The sequence below is a fragment of the Muscardinus avellanarius genome, assembly GCF_963383645.1.
Source record: "Muscardinus avellanarius genome assembly, chromosome: 6".
In the NCBI taxonomy this organism is placed as follows: Eukaryota; Metazoa; Chordata; class Mammalia; order Rodentia; family Gliridae; genus Muscardinus; species Muscardinus avellanarius.
In genome coordinates, this window is record NC_137791.1 from 48793129 (window position 1) to 48809749 (window position 16621).

General features: G+C 35.1%; 1 protein-coding gene across 1 annotated transcript in view; it reads left to right on the plus strand.

Annotated features, from left to right (window-relative positions):
• TACR3 (tachykinin receptor 3) overlaps positions 1 to 16621 on the plus strand; it is a gene marked incomplete at both ends in the record, with an annotated part of 74017 nt that overhangs the window by 28281 nt on the left and 29115 nt on the right. The window contains 2 exons of the mRNA XM_080698061.1: positions 8406 to 8594; positions 10228 to 10378. Coding sequence (XP_080554187.1) covers positions 8406 to 8594; positions 10228 to 10378 — 340 coding nt within the window. The remainder of the gene's footprint in view (positions 1 to 8405; positions 8595 to 10227; positions 10379 to 16621) is intronic.

Consider the following 16621-nt stretch of genomic DNA (forward strand, 5'->3'; position numbering starts at 1 on the left):
TACTCCATTTCTCTGATGAAAAATATTTCTGTTGAACAGCTAGAGAAAATACTAAGAGCATATTTTGCTTAGTCCTTAGATTAGAATTTGGGCATGAATTTATTTTTCTTTTCATGCCAATCACAAGTACCTAATAATCACTTTAAATACAATTTTTGTTATTGTTTTTCTATTCAAGAATGGCTTAACATGAGTATTTTCTTTTGCCTTAAGTTTATCTTTATAACTATGTTTCTTCTAAAATGTTAATTTAATTTTATTCAATGCATTTTAGAATTATTTGGTTGACTATAGCTGTTTACTGTGGCTAACATTTTCTAACTCACTTCGAATACATTGTTTAGTTTAATGTGATTGTGACATCATAATGATACTGTCACTTTTATTATTTCTGTTAACAAAATTAAGAAAATGACTCTAAGAATGTTATATATTCTAAAGTACTCATTTATAAATAATTATTTATTCACACATAGGTCTAATACTCAAGAACTACTTGCAGTCACCATTCAACAGTTATGTTGACTACCATGGGCAGATACTTTACACCATGTTACAGAGCCCAGAGAACAATAAATCACTAACCCTTTCCTCCAGGGGCTCATGAGGTAAAATTAAAATGTAAGCATAATGCTTTTAGACACTGAATGTACAAAAACAACCTCAGGAAGGAGAGAGTGGAAAGAATCCACAGTGATCATTCTGGGTCTGAGTAGAAACTGAAGGAAAAGAAGTTTTCCAATTGTAGAACTTGAAGGCATGAGCAAAAGGCATAATTTCAATTTTCCAGTTCAGATCTACTCTCTACCTGTTACCTGCTCCACTCCTTTCTCCACCCCCTCCCCACCAGGCTGACCACCTTTTGGTCTCTTAAGCCAGCTAGGCTGGCTTCGAACTAGCGCAATCTTCCTGTTTCTGCCTCCCAAGTGCAGGGATTACAAGCGTGTGCCACCATGCCCAGCTATGGGCAACCTTTTGCACTCTCTCTTTATAAAACTCCTCTCTTTATAAAATGAAATAAAACAAAATCAAATGTATTTTTTCTATTGCCCTGTAAAAAGACTTTGTATGACTTTGGAACAACATAGTAGTACCATGTAGCCTAAGTAGAATATCATGCATAGCTCGTTGTATATACTGTTTTATGCTATGTTCATAAAACATTGAATACTACGGGTATTACTTATAGGTGAATTTTAGCTTAACATATATTTCAATGAAAGCATTGCTTCCAAGAAAATAATCTGTCAAAAGTTCAAAGACGTTTTCTTAAGGAATTTATACACTGATGATTGACAGAAATTATATTTAAAAGCACTTCATAGTGCCTCGTTTTAAGCAGCAATCATCTCTCAACCAATCCCAAACTTTAACCAGGCAATTGACTTCCCTGCATCCATTCTTCCTCAATGGTCCATCTTCCAGACTAAAGCCAGATGCTCTTTTCAAAAGAAAATTGGGGTCTCTGATTAAATGGCTTCAATTACTTTCCTTAGGAAAATAAGTTGTATAACCTGCACAAAAACTTAATCTTCAACTCTCTGTTTCATTAGCAGCAGTCTCCAATGTTTCTCCCCCTACCCACCATTTTCATTTGCTAGGCCCACCTTAGCACAATAAAGAACCACCAACTAGATGGCTAAAAGCAACAGAATTTTACTGTCTAGCCATTCTGGAAAGTGGAATTCTGTAATTGAGTCATAGACTAGGCCATGCTCCCTCTAAAACTTTTGTGTGTGTATTTCTTTCACTCTGAACCTCATTATGATGTATAATTACAATGCACCAATAAAAGTATACTAAAAAAAGAAAAAAGAAAAGAAAAAACCTGGTGGGAAATCCACCCTTGTCTCTTCCTAAATTCTGCTGAGTCTTTGGGGTTGCTCTGTGTGGTGATGTACCTACCACTCAGATCTTCACGTTATCTTCCTTTTGTTCCCAAATTTTCCCTGTATATGAAGGCACCAGTCACTGAATTAGGGCCCACAACAAAGACTATTTTCAAATACTATCATATTCTATGATACTGAGGGTTAGGACTCCAATATATCCTCTGTGTGTGTGTGTGTGTGTGTGTGTGTGTGTGTGTGTGTGTGTGTTCCTGGAGGTGGGTAGAATCCAGGGACTTTCTACCTCTGGGCTACACCACCAGCCTATTTTTTTTTTAATTTGGAAACAGGGTCTCACTAAGTTGCTGAGAGCCTCACTAAGTAGCTGAGGCTGGCTTCGAGCCTGTCCACTCCTCTTGTCTCAGCCTCCCAAGTGCTGGAATTACAAGCATTCACTACCATGTCCAGCTTCATTATATATTTTTGAAAGGAACACAATTCAGCCTGTAAAAACCCACTATCGACCCAGGAGTGTTTTCTCTGCTATCCATATTCCCAGAAATCTTCCTTACAACCCTCACCCTTCTGCCACATTGTCTAGTCACCTTTCCAAGTTTTATCCTAAAAGGACATGTCTTAAAAGACTGAGGTGCAGACTAAACATGTTTTTCCCAGTTGTGCATTTATTGGACATTGCCTTTGTGACTACGAGCTCCAAAACTATGAGCTAAATAAACTTTTCTTTACACAGTTCACAGATTTAGGTATTTTGTTACAGCAATTAAAAATGGACTGATTTAATTAGCTATCTCATAGACCATGAGCTCTGGGAAAACTATTTTTGCTTCCTGTTGTATTATTACAGTGTTTGAAATACTGCAGTAGGCTTTCAGTAAGTCTTTCACCAACAACTGAATAATAGATCAGACTAGAAATGGTAAAAAGGCCCACTTGAAGATTCAACATTTCTATTCTCACTAAAATATTATTTTGTGAGAATATTGTTTTATATAATTCAAATAAAATAATTCTCTACCTGTCAGGAAATAATTTATCTAACATTAGGATAACTGGCCAAAAGAATAATCAGAAAACTTGCCATTTATTTTGGATTATCTGTGCTACAATAGCTGGATAGGAATCTTTTTTAGTCTTATAATGTGAACTGTATAAATTATGCAAATTGCATTCATGAACTTCCAGAGCAAGCAGAAAGGCAACCTATTATGATAGAATTAGGCGAGCTCTATTGCACACGCCTAATCCCAACCTGGAAAGCTGAGGTAGGAGGACCACAGAGTTTAGGCCAGAGCAAGACCTGTTCAAAATAAAAAACAAAACACACACAAAAAAACTGAGGTTATAGTTCAGAAGTAGAACACTCCTAGATTCAATCCTCAATGCCATGAAAAAAGAAAGAAAGGAAAAGAAAAGCTCTATGATACAATCAAGGAATATTTGATTCAGTACTTTAACAAAATTTATTGACAGCTGCTGTTTTGGGTCTGGAAACACGTATGAGGCCATAATTCATTCAATATATTGTGATGAACACTATATGAGTTATCATTGACAGCAGTGGCAACAAGAATGCCTACCTACAACTCCTTTTATGTGATAGAATTTTGCATTTAATATTATACACAATTACTTTGAGATTCAAAAGCAAAATGCTACTTTTGATTCTTTGAAATGTAGCTAATTTTCATGTTTTTTTCTTTCTCTTCCACAGTTCTTTTATGTGAATAATTACATCCTAAAGGCATAAATAGTATTTATGTGGACTTTGAAGACTGGCAAAACTGATTTAAAATTCCAGCAACTTCTCTTGCTGAAATAGATCAATAGGGATATTTTTCTATATCATCATGAACAATTTATTTAAACTTTCTTTTCTATGAAATAAAGATATTACTTGATTGATTGATTATATTATTCTGGATCCTAAATATGTAAAACATATGAAATAAAGTGCTTGGCCATGATTAGCAGTAAATAATTGTTGCTAGTGTTATCTTCACTAACATGAACATGAGAGATGAATTTTAAATAATCCCCAATTTCAAGTGTGCATTATATTTTCTTCATATGGTTCACTTTGTTTTCCTAAACCAAAGAACTATTTTTTTATTTTAAGCTCTATTAAGGTATAACTGATGTAGAACAATTATAAGTATTTAATGTATACATTTTGATCAGTTGGAACAAATGTATAGTACTGTGATAAAATCACCTGAATCAAGTACTGAACCTATCTATCACCTCCAAAACTTTCCTTGTGTGGTTGAGGGTACAGCAGATCTGCTTGTCTTGAAAAATGGAAACATTTTTGCCTATTAAGCAATAATTCGCCTTCTCTCTCTAACCCCTGGAAACTAAGATTCTCTTCTCTGCTGTTAGGATTTTGGCTATTTTTAGATGCTTTATATATGTTGAATCCTGCAACTAAGTGAAAAAACCAATTACAGAAGGACAACTATGGTTATTTTATTTTTTATTTTTTTTTTAATTTAATTTTATTTTATTGGTGCACTGTATTCATACATCATAGTGGGATACAAACTTTTGTAGACATACATGCACACATCGCCCAGTCAGCCCCCACCCGATCCCCACCCCATTCTCTCCCCTTCCCTCCTTCCCATGCTTGGCTTAGTGGTTGACATCTAGTATTATAGCAATTTATCCAAAATTAAAAATGTTAATCTCACATAACAGTTTCATTTGTCTGATACCAAGCTTTTGACGACTTAAAGATAACATTTCAATATTTCTTTTTGCTTTCTTTCCTACCAGAGGATTTTTTTTTTGTTTTTTTAGGTGAAACTATCATATATTTATATATTTATTTTTCAGAAAAAAAATCTATCCTAATATGGAATATGGATTCTAGATACCCAAAACTATCTTGAAAAAAGAACAAAGCTAGCAGATATATATTTTCTGATTTCAAACCATATAAAGCTACAATAATTGAAACAGTGTAGTACTGTTCTAAAGGCAGATATATAAACCATTGGAGTTAAATACAATCCTAGAGCTAAATTCTTCCCTATATTGCCAAGTTATTTTTGACAAGGTTTCCATGAACATTTGGTGGTGGAAATAATAATCTTTTAATTAAATATTGTTGAAAAATAATAATTACATGGAAAAGAATAAAATTGGACCCTTACCTAATCCCACATACAAGTATTAACTCAAAATAGATAAAAGACCTAAATATATCTCTTAAGACTATAAACTTTTAGAAGAAAATCTGGGTCATAAAACCTCGCAACATTGAAATTGGCAGTGATTTCTTGGATATGATTTCAATGGCACAGGCAACAGAAGAATATACAAACTCCCTAAAAAATAATAAAAAAATATTGTATATCCAAAGACAATGTAAACAGAGTTAAAAGTTACTAATAGAATTGGATAAAATATTTCCAAATGCTATATCTGAAGGTATATTAATATTCCAACTAGAAATCCTAAAAATTAACAACAATAAAGGCAAACAATACAATTTAGTGATAGGTAAAAGACTAACATAAATAATGAATCTCCACAGATAACCAATCTTAGTTGTCTATTGGATGGAAAGTCTTGTTTCTCTGGTTCTGGTGAGTGTTACCTATTTCTTCTTTGTAGTTAATCTCTTTGAGTATTTTCTCTAGCGCTGGTTTTGAAGACATAAATTCCTTCAGTTTCTGTTTGTCATGGAAGCTTCTTATTTCTCCATCTAATTTGATAGAAAGTTTTGCTGGGTAGGAAATTTTTGGCTGGAAGTTGTTTTCTTTCAGAGTTTGGAATATGTTACTCCAAGCCCTTCTGGCTCTCATGACTTGGTTTGGGAAGTCTGGAGTGATTCTAATTGGTTTGCCTCTGAATGTCAGTTGGCCCTTTGTTTTTGTTGCCTTTAAGATTCTCTGCTTGGCTTCCACATTGGTCATTTTGACAATTATATGGCGTGGGGATCCTCTTCTCTGATCCTGTCTAAAGGGAGTTCTATAAGTTTCCTGGACCTGTGTATCAACCTCTTGCTCTAAGTTTGGAAAATTTTCTGCTATTACTTCCTTGAAGAGATTGTTGATCCCTTTGGTTTCACTTTCTTTTCCCTCCTCTATTCCAATTATTCTTAGGTTAGCTCTCTTAAGATGGGCCCATATTTCTTCAATGTCAGATTCCTGCTGTTGTATATTTTTTTCTAGATTAGAAACTATGTGTTCATTTTTGGATTGCTCATCTTCTAAGAGCGAGATTCTGTTCTCCATGTGGTCTAATCGGTTGTTTGTGCTTTGAATTGAGGCCTTTACTTCATTAATTGCATCCTTTATCTCTTTTTGGCTCTCTCTGAGTTCTTTTCGAAGCACCTCTATTATTTCTATAGTTATTTTCCTGATTTGATCTTCTAGAAATCTCTGATTTTCTGTTTTATCAGGTTCTGATGTTGTGGGGTTGTGCACATTCATTACTCCAGTGTTATTCCTCTTTCCCATGATTTCGGAGGTTTGTGCCTTCTCTGGGTTCTTCCCTTGGGTCACTATGACTTCACTTAAGGTGCTCTGGATCTCGAGTCTGTAGTATCTCAGACCCCACTACTCCTTTACTGGGTTGTATCACAGAGTCTCCGACCCAGGGAGTCGATAGAGGCTGCTTTAAACTATGGGGGGTGCCAGGTTGCACGTTCTCCTATGGTGTGATATCTCTGCCACCCCCACTCCCTCACTGGGTCAAGTCCCAGGGGGTACAGTACTGGGATTTCTCCTCTGTGGCCCACAATTTGACTCACTGTTCTTGAGTACGCAGATTTAGCTGTACTGGACTCGGTGAATTCACTGCTGCTGCCGCTGGTGGCAATATGGCGCTGCTGCCACGCCCTCGGCCGTGAGGCTGGCGTATTTTTTCTTCTCTGGTTTTGAGTTCCACTTTGAGTTCCTGCAGCGTGTGCTGAGCTCAGCCACTGGGAGCTCTAAATGCTCTCTGCGCCGAAAGATCCCGCCTGGCTGTTCCGCAGCAGCTCACCTTGACTTGCTGTAGCCGTCCGGTGAGTTTGCCGCTGCCACCGGCAGTATGGCGCTGCTGCCGCGTCCTCGGGCGTGTGTATCTCCTCTGTGGCTCTGAGCTCTGTTCTCAGTTCGCTTTCTCTCTGGAGCCTGGTGGTTTTTTTGTTTTTCTGGTGATGGTGTTTTCTGGCTATGAAAGGCGCTGGTTTTGTGGTAATGGAGATTGGTTGTTAGCGGGGCTCTTAAGCCCCGCTTTTCTCGGTCGCCATCTTCCCGGAAGTCCTGGTTATTTTATATCTAAGATTCCTATTTGCCTATTAACTATCACAAATAATGAATTCAGAATATTTCTTTAGGTAAATTGTGGCTAAATTTAGTATTCAAATAGTTCATAGTAACTTCCAATATATCTACTAAAGATATATTTCTGTCTAATTGTTAACATAAACAAAGAAGTAAATTAAATTATTCTTATTTTGAAATATTTTAAGGGTCAAATATTTTGGGATTAAATACTATTTTTCTTTGATATAAGTATAACCTAGGAAATTTGGGGCAAACTAAATATTTTTGAAAAACACTAAGGGGCCAACAGTTAAAAGGAAATAATTTAAATGTTATGTTTATTGGTAAAAACATAAAATTTTCATTACATTTTATATTAATTTCTTCTCCAAACATTAACCCAAATTTGTCAATTAGCCATATGGCTTCATATTAATATTATATTCAACATAATACTGAACGTTTTTTCCTCTGAGACATATTACTATTATCTTTACCAAGGGAATAAAACTTGACATTTTTCACCATATTCAGAGTTCCCAACCTCTCGAGAAGTTTCACTGTAACATTCATATATATGTGTGCTCTTTAACACCTAAAATAGATTTGCTCATAACAACTGTATTACACAGTTATGTAGACAGACACCACGAAGAGGTGCATGACACAGTAAGAATTCATTTTGGTGGGTAGCAAAAAAGCATCATCTCAAACTTGATTTATATATCTTTATCTGAATTCTGAATTTGCTTCTTGTGGTTTTTAAATGAATATGTCAACCATATCCTTCATCTTCTTCAACTGTGTCGATTATGTACATATTAGACTATTAAATTGCCAGAATTTTCTTTTAAAACTCAAATGGACAGAAAAGAAATGAAGGTTTTGAGGTGTGGAATCAGAGCTTTTAAATTCTTATTATGTGCCTTTCCAATTCAATTTAGGAGACATTTATGAATTCTGATAAGGTGCGAGGCACAGACCCAAGCAATCAATACCTTTCACTTACATTATGTCTATTGATCTTGCTGAACCCCTAAGAAGTGGGTGTTCTTTTTCTATTTTTAAAATAATGAAGCTGTTGTTGGGAAAGGCTAAACAAGCATCAGAATGGGATTGAAACCTAGATTTGTGTGGGTTCTAAGACTAAGCCATGATGTCAGTCCATACCACTTCCATGTAGGAAAATTCCTTATCAATTTGTTTGCTCAGGAAGAGATAATTGTATCAATTGGAAGACCTTTGAATTTCCATTTTAAACTCTAATAACAAGGTGGTCTTCTTTGTCTTCCTATAGGTATATGGCCATTATTGATCCCTTGAAACCCAGACTGTCTGCCACAGCTACCCGGATCGTCATTGGAAGCATTTGGGTTCTAGCCTTTCTTCTTGCCTTTCCTCAGTGTCTCTACTCCAAAATCAAAGTCATGCCCAGCCGCACTCTTTGCTATGTGCAATGGCCAGAAGGTCCCAAGCAACATTTTACGTGAGTTAATTTTCTGTTACAATTGTCAGTTCAATTAATCAGACACTTAGGGAAATAGAAGTTGGGAGCAAAACTTGAAAAATAAGACATATACATTTTCCTCTGGGACACTCATGTTATTTGGAAAAACATGTATGTAAAAATACTATAATATTGCATGATGTGGTTATGAGGTCTATAGAAGGTACCAAGATTTTAATTGAAAATATAGTGACTTTCTATGGAATAGCACTGAGAGTTTCCTGGAGGACGTGATAAAAGAAAAGCAATGTGCAAAGAAAAGCAGGGTGTGTTATTGATCAAGAGGTTAAAAAAAAGGAGGAAACAAAGCCTGGTTGTTGATTGCTCTTTTAGAAAGCCTGGTTGAGGAAAAGGGGGATCCAGCGAGGTCCTTCAATTTTGTTTTCATTTGATCTGTGTTCATTTGTTTCAGCATTTAAAAACCTGAAGCCAGCTTGGAAAGGAAATAGGAATTCTATATGATAGAATTTTATTTTGGACTCACCTTGAGAACATCAAAAGGGAAAGACAGCATAATGGTCTATTTGGTTATACCTTTATTCTTATTTAAATTTTATTTCAAAAATATATTTTTATTTTAATAATGTATTTAAAAATAAATTATTCAAATGTTGAACATCTTTTAAGCAGTGATTTTCTCTAACTCTGTTCTCTCAAGAATTGAGATTTTTGAAGAAAAATATAAAGAGGTACTTATTAAAGGAAAATCCAACTGCAGTTATTAAACTGAGTGCTGCACTCTATTCATTTTTATTAATAAATCTTAGCTGTATGACAATGTTATCACATTATTTATTGACTGAATTACTTCTCCATTTGCTTTAAGTCACTAGTTAGTAAGACAAGATCAGAAAAGCAAAAAGTTTAAGATTCACTTTAAAAACAAAATTACTTTAAAGCCTTTCTAAGACAATAGAACCTACATAAATTTATTAGATTTCTTAAAACTTCAATCAAAAACTATGAAATTCTATAATTCAATTTAATAATTTATAACACCACGTCTTTGGTAGGATTAATATGTCTGCCTATTATTTACCAAGTTAGCAATAAAATGAAATATACCATGATTGAAAAATGCACGTAAATGTCTTTGCCTGACTTTTAAAAATCATAACTCCTATGTCTAATATAGCTCAGAGCACCTACTTCTTTTTATTTTCATTCATTTATTTCAAATAAACATGTCATTGAAAGAATATATAAAGTAGTCCTATATGGAAGAAAATATACATCAGTGGATTCGTTTATTTTGTCCTATCCCTTTTCCTCATATCACACATTCAAACAATTTGGCTCACCAATTACTAAGCAGAATATGCAGCAGAGAATGGTGTCCATCCCCTATTCTGAACAAAGAGAACATATATAAATTAAAGGAGCCCTTCACCTCAATTATGTTTCCACCTACACAACAAAGACTGACACAAATCAATTGGCAGCATTTGAAATGTGACCATGGGTGACAATAGTGTGATATTTTCAAGGCTTTGTGAAATGAGTACATAAAATGAAAATAATCACCGACAATTTTTATGATTTAGAGCTGAACAAAAGCCCACACATTTCTTCTGAGAGATTCTTCAGTACCTGTTTTGCTTATTTCTTGCAGGTACCACATTATTGTCATTATTCTGGTGTACTGCTTCCCATTGCTCATCATGGGAATCACATACACCATCGTTGGAATTACTCTCTGGGGAGGAGAGATTCCAGGAGACACCTGTGACAAGTATCATGAGCAGCTGAAGGCGAAGCGAAAGGTACTGTTGCCAGCAGTTGTCCCGGCAATTGTGCAATGATGGCACATCAGCCGTGGCATTTATATAAAACATGATTTCATACTCTCCTCCTACTCTTAAAATGTCTTCTTCGTTCCATAAATTTTTTATGTTCTTTTTGTTATTGTCATTATTCTGTAAGCCTCTGTCCATGTACAGTGTCATAGTATCAGTCTGTGATAGAATGATTACTTTCTTATAAAAGGACTTTTTTTTTTAAAAAATCACTTTTAGCTGGGCGTGGTGGTGCATGATTGTAATCTCTGTGCTTGAGAAGCAGAGACAGGAGGATCTTGCAGGTTTAAAACCAGACTCGCTGGCTTAAGAGACCCTGTTTCCAAATAAAAGTATAAAATAGGTCTGGGAGTATAGCCCAGAGGCAGAAGGGTTTCCAGGAACCCCAGTACTACAAAAAAAAAAAACAAAAAAAAAGATAAAAATTCACTTTTTGCAGATTATTTTAAATTACTCCTCCTAAAATTGCCAAATTTTAACTTTCAATGGAATCCCATTTAATTTAATTTTATTTCTGCAACTCTAGTTGTCTTTGGCCATGATTAGACATGATTAATCTGCACGAAGCTTCTATTATCCCAAGAATGATATCTCTCCTATAAAGTGCTATTTACCCCTCTCTATCTTCTTTCTGCTCTTTTTTCTTTCTCTCCTTCTGTCTCTCCCCCTCTCCTTTATTATTTTCCCTGATCAGTTATCATATTATCTATAATTAAGGGATGACAACTGTATTATTATTATTATTATTATTATTATTATTATTATTATTATATGCTTCTTTGAGTGACAAAAACAATTTCTAATTAATTCCCATTAACAAATGTCTAGAAATTAGATAGTATTGATTTTTCACTAACATTTGTCATAATTTTTTTCAGTTACTATTATGTGACTCAATGAATAAGATTTTTCTCATAAATTTATGAAATTAAAAAGAATCTTATTCCATCAGCTTGTCTCCAGTTGATGCACATCTAGTGCATATTGGAGAGAATTTTTCAAGATTAATGAATATTCCAATCATTTTTATTTATTTCATTTATGATTAATTTATTAATATAGAACTACTACCAACCTTATGGATAGATATTTCTTTTAAAAATCTTTCAAAAATCTTAAAACTAGTTAACTACAGCAACACACAACAATGATCGGTCAGGATTTTAAGATATAATGTAGCAAACGGATTCTATTTAATTCTGTTTTCCTCGAATATTGACAAATATTATGAGATAATACATATCTACTTATCTAGTTTTGAAAATAAAAGGAATCATGATCTTTTCCATATCATTTTATTCATTTCAGGCTACAAAGACATATTTATGAATATATATATATATTATAGTATACATATAATTACATGCAATTATATACATAATTTTATGTTATATCTCATTTTAAAAGCTTACCTTAAAAGTGATGTGCACAAGCCAGGCGTTGTGGTACATGCCTGTAATCCCAGTACTTGGGAGACTGAGAGAAGAGGATCACAGGTTCTAGGACAGCCTCAGCAAGTAGTGAAATTCTCATCAACCAAGCAAGATCCCGTTTCAAAACAAAAATGAAATAGAACTTGAGGTATTGCTCATTCAGCAAGATACTCTTTTGAGAAATTTCCCATAACTATATACTGAATATCATTGCATCAAATAATTTATGTGATTGATATTCTATGTATTTTACAATATTTTCTGTCTGTATTTCTTCCTCAGTTCCCTTTTTTTGTTTCCTTCTTAGTGGTTTAGATATTCTTTTGCTACATTTCCCCTGTTCACTCGTAGACAAATTAAAATAAGTCCCTAATTATAAATTATAGTTCTTTTTTCTCCATGTACATGTTATATTTTTCTAGGAAGTAATACAAATTTAGTATCAGTTCACCCTTTTTTTTTTCAGTACTGGTGATAGAACCTAGGAGCATTCTACCTTTGTGCCACACCCCCAGCCCTATTTTTTATTCTTTATTTTGAAACAAGGTCTCAATGAGTTGCAAAGGGTCTCACTAAGTAGCTGAAGCCGGCTTCATACCACGATCCTCCTGTCTCAGCCTTCCAAATGCTGGGATTACAAACCTGCGCCACCACATCCGGCAATCATTTATCTTTTAATTAAAGTCTGCAGAGGAAGCAAAGCCTAAAGGGAGTTTTGTTTGTTTACTTTGCCAATGTATAACCAGAGACAGTAAGACATACATACTGTTTTTATTTCATCACTCTACAATTTCAAAGTAGAAATACCAACCAAAACTAAGAGTGTGACTGTTCCAGAATATTTCGGAAAATGAGTACATTTAAAAGTTCTGATCCAATTATCCGTTTCTCCGATTGTGTTCTGAGTTGAAGTAATGCAAAATGATACCCAAGCCATGGACTCCTCAGAACAAAAAGAGACTTATCCTTTGATTTCTTCTTCCCTTTTTTTTTTTTTTTTTTTTTTTTGGTGGTACTGGGGTTCCTGGAAGCCCTCTGGGCTACACTCCCATAGGCTACACTCCCAGACACCTATTTTTTATATTTTTACTTGAAAACAGGGTCTCTAAAGCCAGCGCGACTGGCGTGGAACCTGCACGATCTCCTGTCTCCACCTCCCAAGCGCGGGGATTACAAGCGTGCGCCACCACGCCAGGCATCCTTTGATTTCTTATACAGTCACTAATGGAATGACCATCAGTGACTAGATGTAATACTCATTTTGCTCCCAATTTTAAAGTGAATACTGAATTTATTTTGTTTAACTGACACATAATAATTGTACCCATCTAAAATTATAATATTAATCTCATTGACTTGAAATACAGTTATGACTAATAATCATGATATTTTCATAATTTTATGTGGACACAGAAAGGCTTAAGTTTTACATTGGATGTACCATTTTATCATGTCCTGTTTCACAGAGAATATGTCCTTAATAATAAATATTTGACTTGATAGATAAAATACAAAAGGTTTGGCTATAATCATGCAAAGAACAACTGTTCTTTATAATCACTAAGAACAACTGTTGTGAACAACAACCCCATAAACAATTCTGAACCATCCTCTTATCAGTAAAAGATTAGCAGATATTGACTGACTCCCAAATACACATGCACTGAATAAATAAATGCTGAGGGAATTTAGTTAGACCAGTAAGGGATCTTCACAAGTATTAGGGAACTTTCCTCTACTTATTCTACAGTCTTTAGAATGATGCTTCATTTAAAGCCTTGTAGATGCCTGGCGTGGTGGCGCACGCTGGTAATCCCAGCATTCGGGAGCTGAGACTGGAGGATCGCAGTTCGCGGACAGCCTCTGCTACTTAGTGAGGCCCTCTGCAACTTAGTGAGACCTGGTTTCAAAATAAAGGATAAAAAATAGGGCAGGGGGTGTAGCTCGGAGGTCAAATGCCCCTGGGTTCCATCCCTAGACCTGCAAAAAATAAATAAATAAATATAAATAAATAAATAAATAAATAAAGCCTTGTAGAATAAATTATTTGAACAATGGCCAGTAGAAATATGTTACATTTATAAATTATACAGGATCTAGGATATTTAATAATTTAACTAACACAAAATCTTTAGATAAGTTAAGATTAACCACCTCCTTATCAATTTTTCTTAAGAATATATAGTATATAGGTTTTGAAAAAGAAATTCAATTTGCTATTTGACTTTTTTTAAGTCTTGCTAATATCATTCCATTTCCTTAAATGTCTCTATGTAGGAAAACTTTAGTTATTATCTTAAAGCCATTTATAATGAGACATAGGGTCCTAACCATAATTAATTAAATCTTTTTTTTTTTTTTTTGTAGCACTTGTGGTGGAACCCAGAGGCTTTCTACCTCCGGGCTATATTCCCAGCCCTATTTTATATTTTATTTGGAAACAGGGTCTCACTAAGTTGCTGAGAGCCTCACTAAGTAGCTGAGGCAGGCTTCGAACCTGTGCAATCCTCCTGTCTCAGCCTCTCAAGCACAGGGATTACAAACATGTGCCACCACACCCAGCTAATTAAATCTTTACAGCAATGATTTAAAACCATTCACTTTGGATATTGATTTATCATTCATCATTCTAACACAGTATTTTCTAAATGAAGACTACTTCTCTTTTTTCAATTTTTTGGATGGAAAAAAAATATATACTGACATTCTCCAATAAGTGATTTTAAGATTATTTGCCATAACTATATATATATATATATATATATATATATATATATATATATATTAGAGAGAGAGAGATTAATTCCTGCTTATGTTTTGGCATCACTATCTAAAATATAAATGCTAGAAGGCCAGTAATTACCAATATGAGAAGAAAATAAATTATACTAAGTAATAGATAGATACATGAATTAGTTATAAAACATAGTTAATGCCTTTAATGACTATATCTATTAAATTCACCTAGATGAAAAAGAAGCGGTGTATGGACATGATAAATTGAAAGAAATAACGAGAACAGTTATATCAGAACAAACTCAATTTATTCATAAAAGGTTCTTCATTAAAATTCCCTACTATAGAAATGCTGTACACCAACCTTGTCTAAATCCAGTAGAAACATCTGATATTCTGGTGAGTGAGCAGAGGAAAGTGACTGGTTGCACGTTGTAAAAGTGCTGGTTCAATGTGCTGATGTGCTGAGGAAGAGCATGATCTCCATCTGCAGGAAGCAGCAAAAGCTTGCCTCAGAGTCCCGCCCTCAGTGCCACTGTGTTCAAGTTTGAACAAGAATCTCAGTTCTGTGGTCATGACAATTACAACTGCAGATAGAAACAGATCTTAGATGGTCAAATTAGGAAACAAGAAAGCCCAGCGCATGGAGACATGATCACCAGAGTCTATGCATGCCACAGCAACTTAATCCTACAGGTGACTCCACAGAGCAGGTCTTAAATGTCAAAGATTTGAGATCTCGCCGGGCGTGGTGGCCCACGCTTGTATAATCCTCGCTCTTGGGAGGCAGAGACAGGAGGATCGCGCAGGTTCGAAGCCAGCCGCGCTGGCTTAGGAGACCCTGTTTCCAAAAAATAAAATAGGTCTGGGAGTGTAGCCTGGAGGTAGAAGGGCTTCCAGGAACCCCAGTACCACCACCCAAAAAAAGAAAAAAAAAAAAAAGTGAGATCTCACTGGTCACAGTGGTGCAGGCTTGTAATCCCAGTACCTGGTAGTCTAAAACAGGGGGATCACAGGTTCAAAACTAGTCTCAGCAATTTAGCAAGACATTCAGTAACTTAATAAGACCCTGTTTCAAAATAAAATAATTGAAAAGGCTTGGGGGTATTAGCTCAGAGGCAGAAAGCCCGTGAATTCAATTCTCAGTTAAAAAAAAAAAAATCTGCTCTAGTTCTCTCCTTACCTGGATGTGATTTTAGACACATTTCTCTAGCTTTCTTTTACCTTATGTGCTCAAAATTATGGAGTTCTGAAAAAGGTTATATATTAGGACCTTTCAAATTTAAAGTTCTATGGTTCTAATACCTAGTACTGTGCTTTTTACATAGCAGACATATAATCCATGTGGTTTTTTTCTTGTGCCATTTTGTATCTTTTTCAATATAGAAACATTGAAAGTCATGCCAACATTTATTATATCTGATTGCCAATTTTCTCACCTCCAGACTCACTAATATCATGGGGATGGGTGGGTAGCAGGGCGGGATGTGGAGGGAAACATAGCAAATGCCTTGTGCATGAGTGCTTGCATCAGTTTGAACCTCATCATAGTAGTAATTATTATTTAAAAAAAAAAAAGAATACGAGTACTTTAAGAAAAAGAATTTTAGCTGGGCGTGCTGGTACACACTTGTAATCCCAGCATTCTGGAGGCTGAGGCCAGAGGATCGCGGTTCGTGGACAGCCTCAGCTACCTAGTGAGGCCCTCTGCAACTCAGCGAGACCCAGTTTCAAAATAAAGAATAAAAAGTAGGGCAGGGGGTGTAGCTCGGAGGTCGAAGGCCCCTGGGTTCCATCCCCAGACCCACGAAAAGAAAAAGAAAAAGAAAAAGAAAAAGAACTTTTAAGGGATCTATAGATTTTGTAAAGACATATGGTGAAGATAAATGGCAGTAAGGATAATGCTAGTTTCCAAGGACCCTAAGATCTTCTATGCATTAACTGTAACAAGAAAAATATAAACGGAAATTTTCCTGCAAGGACATTTAACCATAGGAACAACAACAACAACACCCACAGGGGAGAAAGAGTTATTTTTCAT